At 60.7% G+C, this 14,082-nt stretch overlaps 1 protein-coding gene across 1 annotated transcript; it reads left to right on the forward strand.

Annotated features, from left to right (window-relative positions):
* The first annotated feature begins 1,656 nt into the window (after positions 1-1,656).
* On the forward strand, positions 1,657-5,465 carry FEM1A (fem-1 homolog A). The gene has a single exon (XM_030298669.1). The coding sequence runs from the start codon at positions 1,905-1,907 to the stop codon at positions 3,870-3,872; it is 1,968 nt and encodes a 655-aa protein (XP_030154529.1). The 5' UTR covers positions 1,657-1,904; the 3' UTR covers positions 3,873-5,465.
* Positions 5,466-14,082: the final 8,617 nt, after the last annotated feature.

Genomic DNA, 14,082 nt, shown 5'->3' on the forward strand with positions numbered 1-14,082 from the left:
ATCGGGTTCCATGCTGACAGCACAGAACCTGCTTGGGACTCTCTCTTCCCTCTCTCCCTCTCCCCTGCTCACGTGTGCTTGCTCTCTCTTTTTCTCTCAAAATAAATAAACTTAAAAAAAAAAAAAAAAAAAAAAAGGAGGGACGGAGAATTTGCTCTCCCTGCCGGAGCCGGGATGCCCATGTCTCCTGGTCTTGGGAATCGGAGCTCTCTCCTGATCCTCGGGCCTTCGGGCTCGGACTGAATCGCAGCACTGGCTTTCCTGTGTCTGCAGGTGGCAGATGGCCCATCAGAGGACTTCCTGGCCTCCGTAATTCCGTGAGCCAATTCCGTGTGTAGCCTTGGGTTCTCTTCCTCTGGGAGCCCTGACTAACACGGCCACCCCGTCTGTGGCATTTGTTATAGCAGCCCGAGCTGACTCAGACAGAGTCTTTCCCGAAGATTCCCGGAGAACGTCAGTGGTGCCAGGGAGGGCATCCAGGGAGCGCCACCGGGTCAAGGGCTCACACAGGAGGACTCGGGAGTCTCACCTGAAGAGGGTCCAAGAGGTGGCCAAGTGAAGGTGTGGAACAGTGTTGCAGGAAGAGGGAACAGTACCTGTACAAGTTAGGAGGTGAGAGAGAACCCTCTGCGTTTCTGGAACACTCCCGAGTCCGCCCACATCCTTCATCTTTCCTACGTTCTCAATAACCCTGGGGGCAGGCGGCAGCAAAGGGCAGGCGGGAGCGTGTTGGGGGTCAGGGTCTGGCTTCGGGGGTGCGGTTCACGCTTCGCAAGTGTGGACCTATGTGTGCAGTCACCCGGGCCCCCAGGCTCGGAAGGACCCACGTTTGGTTTGAGGCCGGGAAATTCTTAATCACTTTGAGCCCAGGGAGGCCACATTTTCATTTCGCACGGGGTCCTGCCAACGACGTAGCTTCCTTTCCCCGGGTTCAAATCCCGACCCTGCCATTTACTTGCCCCGTGTCCTTGGGCGAGTGGCCGAAATTCTCGAAGCCCCCAACCCCAGAGGTTTTACTCAGAAGGATATTTAAGACCTAGGTCCGACGACCAAGGGCTTAGGCGGTCTAAGTCAAGTGTAGATTTTGTATTCGGGGTGTCGAGTGTTGGAGGAAGCAACGTTAAGTGTTCAATCGTGTATTAATGAGGGAGTACATAAATGTATGCGTGCACACGAATGACTGAGAAGCGAGCTGAGCGCGGGACACCCGCCCTTAGGGCCACACGCGTACCCCACACCCCCCACCCCCCGCGTCCCTTACCGTCCTAGGCGCCGCCAGCCTTCCCGCCTCTCCCGAGCGCCCCCTGCCGGCCAGCGGCTCCGCCACGCCACATCCAGATCACACCGGGCCGTTTGGCCGGCTTAGCCCTCGTTCTCGCTCCCGATTGGCTCCGAGTCGCTCGCGATGCCTCTCGGGCAATGTAGTCTCTCGGCCCGCGCCCGCGTTTCCTGTGGGCCGGAGCGCGGAGAGAGCCACAGGAAGTACGTAGCCAAACTTGCCCGGGTTCCCAGAAGTCATGGTGATAGCGTTGCGCGACGGGAATTGTAGTCCACGCCCGGCCAGGTTCCGCCCCAACCCTCTGCGCTCGGAACCACAATCCCCACCATGCACCGCGCTCCCAGGTCGCCTCTGCTGGCCCGCGTCCTTCTAGGAGCGGTAGTCTTGACCCTCTACGTCCCTCGTCTGTCTTGAGGGGGGAGGCCGGCTCCCAGGACTACATTTCCCTGCGCGCCCCCCTGAGGCCGCGGTGCGCCAGGACGCGGCAGCCATTTTGTTCCGCCGGAGAAGCCCCTAAGATGGCGGCGGGGGAGACGGTGAAGGTTGCCGCCCGCCCCTCCGGGCGTTAGCCCGCGCCCTCCGCGTCCCCCGGCGGCCGGCCCATGGCCTGGCGGAAGCCCGCGCCATGGACCTCCGCACCGCCGTGTACAACGCCGCCCGCGACGGCAAGCTGCAGCTGCTTCAGAAGCTGCTCGGCGGCCGGAGCCGGGAGGAGCTGGACGAGCTGACGGGTGAGGTGGCCGGCGGGGGGACGCCGCTGCTCATCGCCGCCCGCTACGGCCACCTGGACGTGGTCGAGTACCTGGTGGACCGGTGCGGCGCGAGCGTGGAGGCGGGCGGCTCGGTGCACTTCGACGGCGAGACCATCGAGGGCGCGCCGCCGCTGTGGGCCGCCTCGGCCGCCGGCCACCTGGACGTGGTGCGCAGCCTGCTGCGCCGCGGGGCGTCGGTGAACCGCACGACGCGCACCAACTCGACGCCGCTGCGCGCCGCCTGCTTCGACGGGCACCTGGAGGTGGTGCGCTACCTGGTGGGCGAGCACCAGGCCGATCTGGAGGTGGCCAACCGGCACGGCCACACGTGCCTCATGATCTCCTGTTACAAGGGCCACCGCGAGATCGCCCGCTACCTGCTGGAGCAGGGCGCCCAAGTGAACCGGCGCAGCGCCAAGGGCAACACGGCCCTGCACGACTGCGCCGAGTCCGGCAGCCTGGAGATCCTGCAGCTGCTGCTCGGCTGCCACGCCCGCATGGAGCGCGACGGCTACGGCATGACCCCGCTGCTGGCGGCCAGCGTCACGGGCCACACCAACATCGTGGAGTACCTCATCCAGGAGCAGCCTGCTGGGGAGGGGGGCCCCTCCGCCGGCCCGGGATGTGTGCCGCCCCCGGGGCCCCGCGGCCGCAGCTCCTCCCCGGAGGACGCGCTCGGCGACGCGTACGAGAGCTGCTGCCCCACGAGCCGGGAGGCCGCCGTGGAAGCCCTCGAGTTGCTGGGAGCCACCTACGTGGATAAGAAGCGGGACCTGCTCGGGGCCCTGAAACACTGGAGACGGGCCATGGAGCTGCGTCACCAGGGCGGCGCGTATCTGCCCAAACCGGAGCCCCCGCAGCTGGTCCTGGCCTATGACTATTCCAGGGAGGTGACCACCACCGAGGAGCTGGAAGCGCTCATAACCGACCCGGACGAGATGCGCACGCAGGCCCTGTTGGTCCGGGAGCGCATCCTGGGGCCGGCCCACCCGGACACGTCCTACTACATCCGCTACCGGGGGGCGGTGTACGCCGACTCGGGCAATTTCGAGCGCTGCATCCGCTTGTGGAAGTACGCTCTGGACATGCAGCAGAACAACCTGGAGCCCCTGAGCCCCATGACCGCCAGCAGCTTCCTCTCCTTCGCCGAACTCTTCTCGTACGTGCTCCAGGACCGGGCGGCCAAGGGCAGCCCGGGCGCGCAGATCGGCTTTGCGGACCTCATGGGCGTGCTCTGCAAAGGAGTGCGGGAGGTGGAGCGCGCCCTGCAGCTGCCCAAGGAGCCCGGGGACTCGGCCCAGTTCACCAAGGCCTTGGCCATCATCCTCCACCTGCTGTATCTGCTGGAGAAGGTGGAGTGCACGCCGGACCAGGAGCACCTGAAGCACCAGACCGTGTACCGGCTGCTGAAGTGCGCCCCCCGGGGCAAGAACGGCTTCACCCCTCTGCACATGGCCGTGGACAAGGACACCACAAACGTCGGCCGCTACCCGGTGGGCCGGTTCCCCTCTCCCCAGGTGGTCAAGGTGCTGCTTGACTGCGGGGCGGACCCAGACAGCCGGGACTTTGACAACAACACCCCGCTGCACATAGCGGCCCAGAACAACTGCCCCGGGATCATGAACGCCCTGATCGAAGCGGGCGCCCACATGGATGCCACCAATGCCTTCAAGAAGACCGCCTACGAGCTGCTGGATGAGAAGCTGCTGGCCAAGAGCACCATTCAGCCCTTCAACTACGTGACCCTGCAGTGCCTTGCGGCCCGCGCCCTGGACAAAAACAAGATCCCCTACAAGGGCTTCATCCCCGAGGAGCTGGAGGCTTTCATCGAGCTGCACTGACGGGGTCCTGAGAGCCGAGAAGCCGGCAAGAGTGGGGCCCACGCTCGTCTCCCCGCCTCCCCCCTCCCCCGAGCCCTTCGGCAGCGGGAAACAGAAGGGCTCTCCAGTCTCCAGAGCCCCTGTCCCCTCCGCTCTGCGGAGAGGGGAGAGGAATCAGCAAGTCGTTGGTGCTCGAAGCCTTCCGCATCAGGCGCTCGAGGAACTGGCCCTCTCCGGGAGCCCGCGAGCCTGTCTTTGATCGGGGGAAGTTGCACGCGCGTCCACACATCCCATCTGCCCGGGTCTCGGAGGAGTTTTGCCTTCTTGCCTCGAGGCAGAGGGATCGAAGCTTTTGCCTTCTCTTCCGAGAACCGGGAAGAAGCTGAGGATCGGGTCCCTGCTTTTTCGCCCCCCTGCGGCCCAGTGCAGTGTGAGGACGGGGGAGGGGGGGCGCTCCCGGGTGGCAGGTCGGAGAAGCGGGCCGACTCTCAGTTCTCCAGCACGCTTGCGCCCTGCCCCCTGCCCCCTGCCGTCACCACGGGCCGTGGGCAGGGCTCCCTGCCCGGGCGGCCTGCCCCTCGCATGGCTTTCGTTGGTGTGGTGTTGCGTTTCTTAGTGAGCGGGCAGGTTACAGGCGTGGCGCAGGAGGCCGGAAGTTGTGCTGCCTTATTTTTTCTTTTCCTGAGAATTTTTGGCCACACGGAATGAGCTGATGTCACACAGGGCGGCTTTTGCCGTGGCCGAGGGGGCGAGGCTGTCTGCCAGGGGTGAGCTCGGTGGTGTGGAGGATTTGGTGGCGGTCCCTAAAGCGAGGCGACTGCCCATTTTCTAGAACTTCCCTGTTTGCCTTCTACTTGGGCCTCCCCCAACTTTCCACTCAAATCACAAACAGGGGCGTTTTCCAAGCAAGGATCGGGCCAGGCGCCGAAGGAGCTGGCGGGGCCGTCACTCCCCGACCCGGCAAGGACCCGCACGGTCGGAGGGGATCAGGGTCTCAGGGTCTGAGTCCCAGGAAGTGCAGTCGCCTCGGCCCCCCCCCCCCCCCCCCCCCCGGGCCCCGCGCGCATGCGCAGTGTGGCTGTGCGCAGCCCCGCGGCTCTAGGCTTTTTTTTTTTTTTTTTTTTTTTTTTTTTTTAGCTGCTTGGAAGCCTGAACGCAGGTGTTCCTGAGCCAGGTCCCCACTCGCTGTTAACGGAGCTGGAGGAGGCGGCGAATGTCCACAAGTTGCCAGTGAGGTGATAAGGGATCTCGGTTTCCCACCACTCAGGGCGCGCATGCGCCAAGCGCAGCGGTGCCGCCCACGCCCCCGGCAGCGGCGGGCCGGTGGCGGTGAGCCGTGGCAGGTGGCAGGGGACGAAGCGGCCTCCTGGGCTCAGGAGGCGGGGCCCCGCCTGGAGAGGGTGTCTCTCCCCCCCCCCCCCTCCCCCCAGCCTCCTCTCGCAGCTGCACGGAGGCCTCGAGAAGCCACAGCGGGCCCCTGGGCCCCGTTTGCATTTGCAGTGTTAGTTAGGACGTTATTTATTGGCAAGGCCGGGTTTTACCTTCCGTCGAGGCGGGAAAGTGTCCCTGTCCCTTCCAAGCACGGAATAAAGCAATGAGGCAGTTTAAATCGTGCGTCTCCGCGCCGGTGCCCGAGTCATTTAAAAGGCAGCCGTGGGGGGACGGGGGTGGTGGGGGCATGGACGGCTCCCTCCCGGGGTGGGCAGGAAGAAGGCGGGGAGAGGGTGCCGCCCAGCGCAACCCTCGTGGTGTGGGGGCTCGCGGAGCCCAGCCCCCGGGCCACCATCTCACTGGGGCAGTTTCTGTCCGTGTCCTGGGACCTTGTGTGGGGTTTCCCTGGGAAGTGGCGTGTTTCTGCCCGTGGAAAAGGAGGGAAACCGCTGACTTCTCCCAAACCCCAGCTTTGCGGTAGGGAAGGCTCCAAAGAGGTGGCTTGGCCCTCCCGGAAGGCGAGGGAGGGCTGGGGCAGCGGGGGAGCGCCCAAGAGGCCGAACTCGGTAGCTCTGCGGTTCCGGTCGGGGAGGAAAATCTGGTCCCTCTTCTTCTGCCGGTTCCCTCGTGTAGTTGCAGTTCTCCCTACGGTAGCACGGTGAGAGCACTGCTCCCTGGTCTGGCGCGCTGAGTAGGTGCCGCTGCCCCCCTGTACGCCAGGCACGGTGCAGGCCCCCTCGGGTCAGGATTGCACCGGCCGGATCGAGGCTGACTTTTCCGTGTCGCCCCCTCGCACGACAGTGGGGAAGGCCAGGCTGCTTCTCCGGCTCCTGGTTTCACGGGGGTCCGACCACTAACAGCACCCGCTCCGCTGTAATGGGAACACATGGTGGCCTGGGAGGACTGGGTGTTGAATCAGCAGGTGCTCCAGAGTAGTCTCAGGGGACACAACACCGGCCCAAGCATTTATTGGGCCCTTGCTGGATGCCAGGCACCATTCCACGTGCTTCCATGGGCCACCTGAATCGCTGCTCACAGCAGCCCTGTAAAGTAGGTGTGTTTTTTTGTGTGTGTCTTTTTTACATTTATTTTTGAGAGAGAGAGAGAGAGAAGAAGCAGGGGAGGGGCAGAGAGAGGGAGACACAGAATCCTAAGCAGCTCCAGGCTCTGCGCTGACAGCACAGAGCCTGACACGGGACTTGAACCCATGGACCGCGAGATCGTGACCTGAGCGGAAGCCGGAAGCTTAACCGACTGAGCCACCCAGGCCTCCCGAAGTAGGTGTTCTTGTTGCCGTTTTGCAAGTGGGGGAAACCGGCCACTGGGGTGTGAGAAGACTCGCCCGGGAGGAAAGCTGATCAGGGCCAAACACTTTCTTTCCGAGCTCAGACCTGAGAAGTGCGACTTTCGCCCCCAGGCCACGGAGGCCATCTTAAAAACGGCCCGCTCCGCTCGGGTGTCAGGCGAGAGGTGATCCCCCTGCTCCAAACGGTTGCAGACGATGTGGTTCCGGTTCCGGGGGCTGGGGGGAGGGGGTCCCCAGGTGGCAGGCGGGGGAGTGCAGGCCAGGGTCCCAGCTTCCCCGGCTCCGGCCAGTCTCGGGGGGCCTAGGGGTGAGGTGAGCTCATCGCTGCCTCCCCTGTCGGCTTGTGAGGGTCATAGGGGGAGCCCACGTCCCCAGTAGGCCGAGTGAAGGTGGGGTGTGTAAAGCGGAGAGAGAGCAGGTTGCCTGAAGCCGCTCAGCCGGCGGGAAGTGTTAAGTCACTGGCAGGGGGTGGGGGCAGCTATCCAGGCCCAGTGTCCGGGCGCTCAGGATGGAGGCTGGAGCCCAAGGTCGAGAAAGCGTGCGGCGCCCCCACCAGTGGGAGCCACTGCCTGCCTCCGCGAAGCCGAATTTAGCACCTCAGTTCTGCTCATTGCTGGGTGCTCGGTGCTCGGTGCTCGCCTATCAGGCCTTCCGGAGCCCCGTGGCTGTGTGGGGTCACTGCCGTGGCCTCGGCGCCCACGTGTCAAGGGAGCAGATGAGTTCACGCAGGGGTGTCTCTTGCCTCTGGGACTACAGCTCCTCCCCAGACACTTGGGCCACACTCGTCGCCCCCCCACCCCCCAGGATTCCAGGGGTGTCATCCGAGCAGTGTTTACAGGGAGGGGAGCGGAGCGTCCCAGCCTCGGGTTAAAGATAGCACGGGTCGGAATCACATCACAGCCTGGAAAGGGGAGGTGACCCTCCCTGGGACTGCTGGCACAGCAGGGTGCTAACTGCGTGTCCCTGGAGAAGGGGGTGTGGAGTCCCGAGTTAGGTTTGGTGTCGCCCCGTGTGTTAGGCAAGACCCAGCCCAAATGTGGGCAACACTGGCACTCCTGGGGAGGGACCCCGGCACCTTTGCCCTCCGTGGGCCGTGGGAGAGACTCTGAACCTCGGTGTTGAGTGGGACATTTGAGCTCCAGTGCAGCCTCCCCCTGCCCTGTGCCTTAATGCCCTCGATCAAAAGCTCCTCAAGCAGTAATTTCGATCGGATGGATGTCCCCTCCTCCACGCAGCCTTCCCAGATTGTTGAAAGCCTCTCAGCCATCCACTTCCCGCTGTGCGTTTCCTTCCCAGCCCTCACGTATAACTTAACCCCTGCGATGACCCCTATTTGCTTCCTTATCTGTTCCTGTGTCCCCTTCCCTAGAACGCCAACCACACCAGTTCGTCCCCTGTTGTGTCCCCAGTGCCTAGAAGAGGGGCTGACACCCGGTAGTTTGCTGCACGAATAAGGGAATTCACAGGGAGGCCCACGTGGCCCGATGGGGTGAGGGAGGAAGCTGCTGGGGGGCCCGGGGGGAGCACAGGCAGGTGGTTGGCGGCCCGTAGCCGGGGCGCTGGGCAGCCACTGCGGTTTCAAGCCAAGGGGAGATGCCGCCCGACGGAAGCCTGGAGGCCCCTGGCCGCAGCTGCAGCAACAGGCTGGGGGAGGGGGGTGCTGGCATAGAGGGCACACGGTGCCCGTGGCGCTTTCATACCGCGGGTGGTGCGACGGAGCGCTTGCCACAGAGGCGTCAGGCCCCCAAGGTCGAGGGACCTACTGTGCCCTTCGCAGGAGGGGCACGCCAGCCCCTGGCCCGGGGCCCCACCGTAGGAAGCTGGAAAGTCAACCCAAAGCATGTGGAAATCAGTGAGGCGGAAATGCACAAATGAGGGCTCCCGGAGCGAGGGGCCTGCGAGTCTGGGTCCCGAGGCCGCGAGGTCGAGCCCCACGTCGGGTGTCGAGATTACTGACCTTAAGAAAACTTCTAAAAAAGTTTTTGATGCACAACAGAGAAAAACCAGTGAACCCCAAAGCTGGTCCTTTTATTTATTTATTTTTTTAAGTTTACTTTGAGAGAGAGAGAAGTGTGGGGGGGGGGGCAGAGAGAGGGAGAGCGAGCATCCCAAGCAGGCTCCGTGCTGTCAGAGCAAAGCCCTGCGACGGGCCTCGAACCCCCCGAAGCCCGAGATGGAGGCCTGAGCCCGTCAGGTGCTTAACCCACTGAGCCACCCAGGTGCCCCTGGTTCTTTTAAAAGTTAAATAAAATTGATGCTTCTGCTGAGCACCGAGCATAGAAGTGTTCAGTCACTGTACTGTGTCCCTGAAACTAACAGAACACTGTACTAACTGTGCTGGGATTAAAATAAAAACTTAATTAAGAAACTTAAAATACTTGGGGGCGCCTGGGTGGCTCAGTCGGTTGGGTGACCGACTCCGACTCCGGTCACGATCTCGCGGTTGGTGAGTTCGGGCCCCCGCGGCCGGCTCTGACAGCTCGGAGCCTGGATCCTGCTTCGGATTCTGTGTCTCCTTCTCTCTCTGCCCCTCCCCCACTTGTGCGCTCACTCTGTCTCTCAAAAATCAATAACTGTAAAAAAAAAATTCTTTTAAATAAAAAATATTAAGAAACAAGTTAAATAAAATTTAATGAAACGTGTGTGGTGGGGGTGGTTCTGGTTTCCGACCGCGGCCACGTGACCTTGGCAACATCACCGCCCCTCCTGAGATGAGTCTCAGTTTCCTCATCTGTAAGATGGGGTTGGCAGGGGTCGCTGCCTGCTAGCATCGCAGGAAGGAGTAAACGGGTTTGTCTGTGACAACATCCCGGCGCATAATAAGTGCGCAAAGAGCTGTGTGGTTACAGGGCGCCTGCTGTCTGCACGCTCATTTATACATCTGATGCACAGATGAATTGGGAAAGCTTTCAAATCTTTTCTTGAACGTGTCTTAGGGGACAAAGCATAGCGAGCCTCCCCTCCCCCACCACGACATGTGAGTTTACAGATGTTCGTACCGAAAATGACCCCGAGTTTTATTTTATTTTATTTTTTTAACGTTTATTTGTTTTTGAGACAGAGAGAGACAGAGCATGAACGGGGGAGGGGCAGAGAGAGGGAGACACAGAATCTGAAACAGGCTCCAGGCTCTGAGCTGTCAGCACAGAGCCTGACGCGGGGCTCGAACTCACAGACTGCAAGATCATGACCTGAGCCGAAGTCGGTCGCTTAACTGACTGAGCCACCCAGGCGCCCCCCACCCCGAGTTTTTTTTTTTTTTAATTTTTTTTTTTCAACGTTTATTTATTTTTGGGACAGAGAGAGACAGAGCACGAATGGGGGAGGGGCAGAGAGAGAGGGAGACACAGAATCGGAAACAGGCTCCAGGCTCTGAGCCATCAGCCCAGAGCCCGACGCGGGGCTCGAACTCACGGACCGCGAGATCGTGACCTGGCTGAAGTCGGACGCTTAACCGACTGCGCCACCCAGGCGCCCCCCGAGTTTTAAAATAAAGACGAGTTTGTTACAATTTGTTACTGAGATGAAATTCACCATTCCAAAACGTACATACAGTTCAGTGGCTTTCACTGTAGTCACAAGGTTGTGCAACCATCACCGCGATCCAATTCCAGAAATAAAAAAGGGAGGTGGGGGGTAATCTTAAAGCCTGTTTGAAGAAAAATACTAAATGACTCGAGAAATAGAAAAGACCTTCAGGAAGAGGGCAGATGGCCAGCAAAGAACCTGCGGGACAGGAGACAGGTGAGCAAGGGGGATGGGCGGGCTGATGCCAGAGCACGTCAGATCCCACGTGACAAAGGGGCTCCGACACAGCGACCCGCAAGGGATGGGGCGGGCATGTGGCGCCAGGCCGGCCTGCCAACCTCCAGTGCCCAGGTCCCCGCAGAGGACGGGCGTGGGGTTCGCAGGGCGGGGACAGGCAGAGAGCCCGATAAGAGGTCTGAGGGGCCCCCCGGGGAGCGTCAGGGAAGACAGGAGATGGGGCCAGCCCCCCACCCCCAGAGGTCAGGAAGCTCCTTTTCTTGGGAAGAGTACGATTTTTTTTTTTTTTTTTAACTTCCCTTGGAAATTGGAAACCCTGGGCACCTCCCAGGGCTATAAAAAGGCCAGAGCCACTGACCAAGTTAAAAATAAAAGGTCCGCGCCCAGAGGCACTGGGGGTGGGAGGGGGCACTGTGCGGGTCAGGCTGGGGTGGGCCGGCCTTGTTGCTGGGTGACTTAAAGCAGGTGTCTGCCCTCTCTGGGCTCTGGTCCCCAACAGCCTTAGACTGAACAATTTCCAAAGACCCAGTTAATGAGGATGTTTATACAGCTGCTATTGTTATTTACGGAGGCGATAAGCGAGGAAAGGGGCGTGGCGGCATGACCTGAACTTGGCACTCTCTGGGGTCTCTGGGGCCTCTCCAGGAGGAATCCTCTTCGGTTCCAGGCAGGGGAGAACCCGGAATCACTGTCCCATGGCGACCCCTGGTGGCGCAGAACGCTCACTGCGGCGCTTTCTGGATTTCACCCTTTCCCCCCCGCCCCCCCCCCCCATAAACGCAGGATCCTGTTCTGGGGGGAAGGGGGCGCCACATACAGGACACAGGTTCTGTACTCAGGTCGACCACACTGGCTCCTCCCCATCCTTCGGAGTCTTTGCACGGACTGTACCCTCCGCCTGCAGTAGCCTTTCCTTCTTGGAATGCCTCCTCCAGGAAGCCTCCCATGACCGCCCCCAACCCCAAGGCCCCCACAGTGGCCTCTGCGTCCCCCGTCACACCCAGGACCACCCCGGCTGCAACCACCTAGTGGCGCGTCTGTCTTCCCCACAGAGCTGTGAGCCCCGTGGGGAACATGGAACAAAGCGATGGGTCGAAAGAGAGAAAGGTTGGCACATTCGTTCAAATTCACGTATTGAGCCTCTGCTGTGTGCCAGCTACTGGGGTCCAGCAGGGAACTCACCAGATAAAATTCCCATCCTCGTGGGGAAGGCAGATGATAAACCAGGTGTTCAATGAATAAGTGACATTATTACTATTATTAGTCTAAAAACGCCGAGCATTAGGGAACAATAGAGCAGTGTGAGGGAGGATGGGGGGATCTGGTGGATGTGGTTGTAAATTATTTTAAATGGGAGGCTCAGAGAAGCTTGCCCTGAGAGGATGGCATTTGAGCAAATATCTGGAGGAGGTGAGCGAGGAGCTCTGTAGACATTTGAAGGAAGGGCATTTCAAGCAGCGGGAACAGCCCACGTGAAGGTCCTGGGGCAGGACCACACCTGGCGGGTCGAGGCCCATGTGGCTCGCACAGACTAGGCTAGGGGGAAAGACGGAGGAGGGGACAGCAGGTCGTGCAAAGCCTTGGGGGCCCGCGGGGAGGACTTCGGCTCCCCCCCCCCCCCCCGAAGAGGTGGGAGCCCTGAAGGGCTGCGTCACAGGAGGTGCTCACAGGCGCCCTCTGGTGGGACACCCAAAATGCGCTGGAGACGCAGGGGATGTGCAAGATTCAAACTCAAAGCCCCTCAAGTTCTGCCCAGGCCCAGGGGCAGCCACGCATGCGCTGTGTGACACTGGGCAATGCATTGCCCTCTCTGGGCCCAGGGAGCGGGAGAAATTTGTACAAGATCTAACCATCTCGGAAAGACACCGTTCCAAGCAGGGACATAGCTAAGAACCTCCGAAAATAAATCATCTGTTATTGATTCATGTTTCCCAGTTTTTATTTAAAAACATTTTTTAACGTTTCTTCTTCTTCTCCTTTTTTTTTTTTTTTCTGAGAGACCGAGCACGAGCAGAGGAGGGACAGAGAGAGGGAGACACAGAATCCGAAGCAGGCTCCAGGCTCTGAGCGGTCAGCACAGAGTCCGATGCGGGGCTTGAACTCACACACCGTGAGATCGTGACCTGAGCCAAAGTCGGACGCTTAACCGACGGAGCCACCCAGGCGCCCTCATAATCTCACAGTTTTTAGAGAAGGGGAAATTTTCAAAAAATTCCCCTCTATTTTTCCTTGAGGCTGTTTGTTCTAGTGGGGACAGGGGTTTCCCAGGAAACACCCCAGACCTGGGGCCACTGGGGGCACACTGGCCTTGGGACGGTGGCGGCCAGCAGGGGGCACCAGGAGGGCAGGACGTGTGGCTGAGCGCCCCCGCCCCGCTCTGGGGAACCTTGGCCATGGCCGCGCCTGGCCGTAGTCCTAGCCGCGGTCTTTTCTCGCCCCAGTACCTTTGTCCATGCTGTGCCCACCTCTAGGAACTCTCTCCCCAACCCATGGCTCATTCCAACTCACGCCTCAGGTCTCAGCTTCCTTCCTCCTTCCAGAAGCTTCTCTCAATCCCCCCAGGTTGGTCAACGGTCCCCTTTGGGCCTCCGGGGCCCCCTCCACCTCTCCATCGCAGGCCTCATCGCCCCGTAACGTCTCCGTCTGCGGCAGCGGACCACCAGCCTGGGAGAGCAGAACGGGGTCGTCCTGCGTCACCTTGGGGGCATGGTGACCACTGAGTCACCACCGTGCCCAGAGGGCCTGCGCCCAGGAGGAGCTCAGTAAATGTGGGTTGGATAAGCAGATGGATGAATCCACACCCTGCCCACTCAGTGCTCGGTGAACCCCGTGCGGGTGGGGAGCCGCGCCCCGCACAGACACGGCTGCCCGCGTTGTTGGTCAAAGGACTCACTGAGCAATGACTGTGCTCCACTTCCTGGGTTGGGTTCCGAAAACGCTACAGGGACCCAGACAGATCCACCCCGGTGCTCTCAGGGTATGCAGGGTGTGGCGGAGAAACCAGGAATTAACAAGTAAAACAAAATTATTTCACAGATTTAAAAAAAAAAAAAAATGGAGGCCATGAATTCACAGTGTGCACAACCTCCGTAGGGGCTAGAATCCAGCAGAGGGACACCTGGCTCCTTCTTCTGCCCCCAAAAGCTACTTTGCGTGCTGTGTGACCTTGGGTAAATGACTTCGCCTCTCTGGGCTTCAGTTTCCTCATCTGTAAATTGGGGCAGGGATAGTCTCCAGCCCCTGGGCTATTGGGAGGGCGAAACAAGTTCATGGGGCATGTAAAACCCTCAGCCCAGGGGTTTCAAAGTGATTGTCCTTTAAATGTGCTGCCGTGACACAGGGACGTGGGAAGTGTTGGAGCTCCAGACCCGAAGTCACCGGGACCACGGACGGATGGGGAAAATGAGGCCCAGAAAAGGGCTGTGATTTGTTCCGAGTCTCACAATTTCTCAGGGATTAATAGGGGTTCGTGCTCTGAACGTGCCCGCTTGTCCCTGCTCTGCCCCCAACGTGCGTCCAGCCCCCATGGTGGCCGGCCTCACCAGGGTCTGTTGCCACCGCTCTGGTCGCAGGCTCGCTCACACATGCACCCACCTCGCAGTCTGTCCTCCCCAGAGAAGCCACCAGAGGGCGCCTGTGAGCACTGGAGTCAGATTCCCACCCCACCCCACCCCCATCCTCTGCTTGCTAAGGGCCTCCAGGACTTCCGCCTTCCCAGGGAAAAGCCCA

Source organism: Lynx canadensis, chromosome A2 (genome assembly GCF_007474595.2).
Source record: "Lynx canadensis isolate LIC74 chromosome A2, mLynCan4.pri.v2, whole genome shotgun sequence".
NCBI lineage: Eukaryota > Metazoa > Chordata > Mammalia > Carnivora > Felidae > Lynx > Lynx canadensis.

Bases quoted from the DNA above. Each gene is read 5' to 3' on its own strand.
- FEM1A (XM_030298669.1), top strand. From the start codon at position 1,905: ATGGACCTCCGCACCGCCGTGTACAACGCCGCCCGCGACGGCAAGCTG.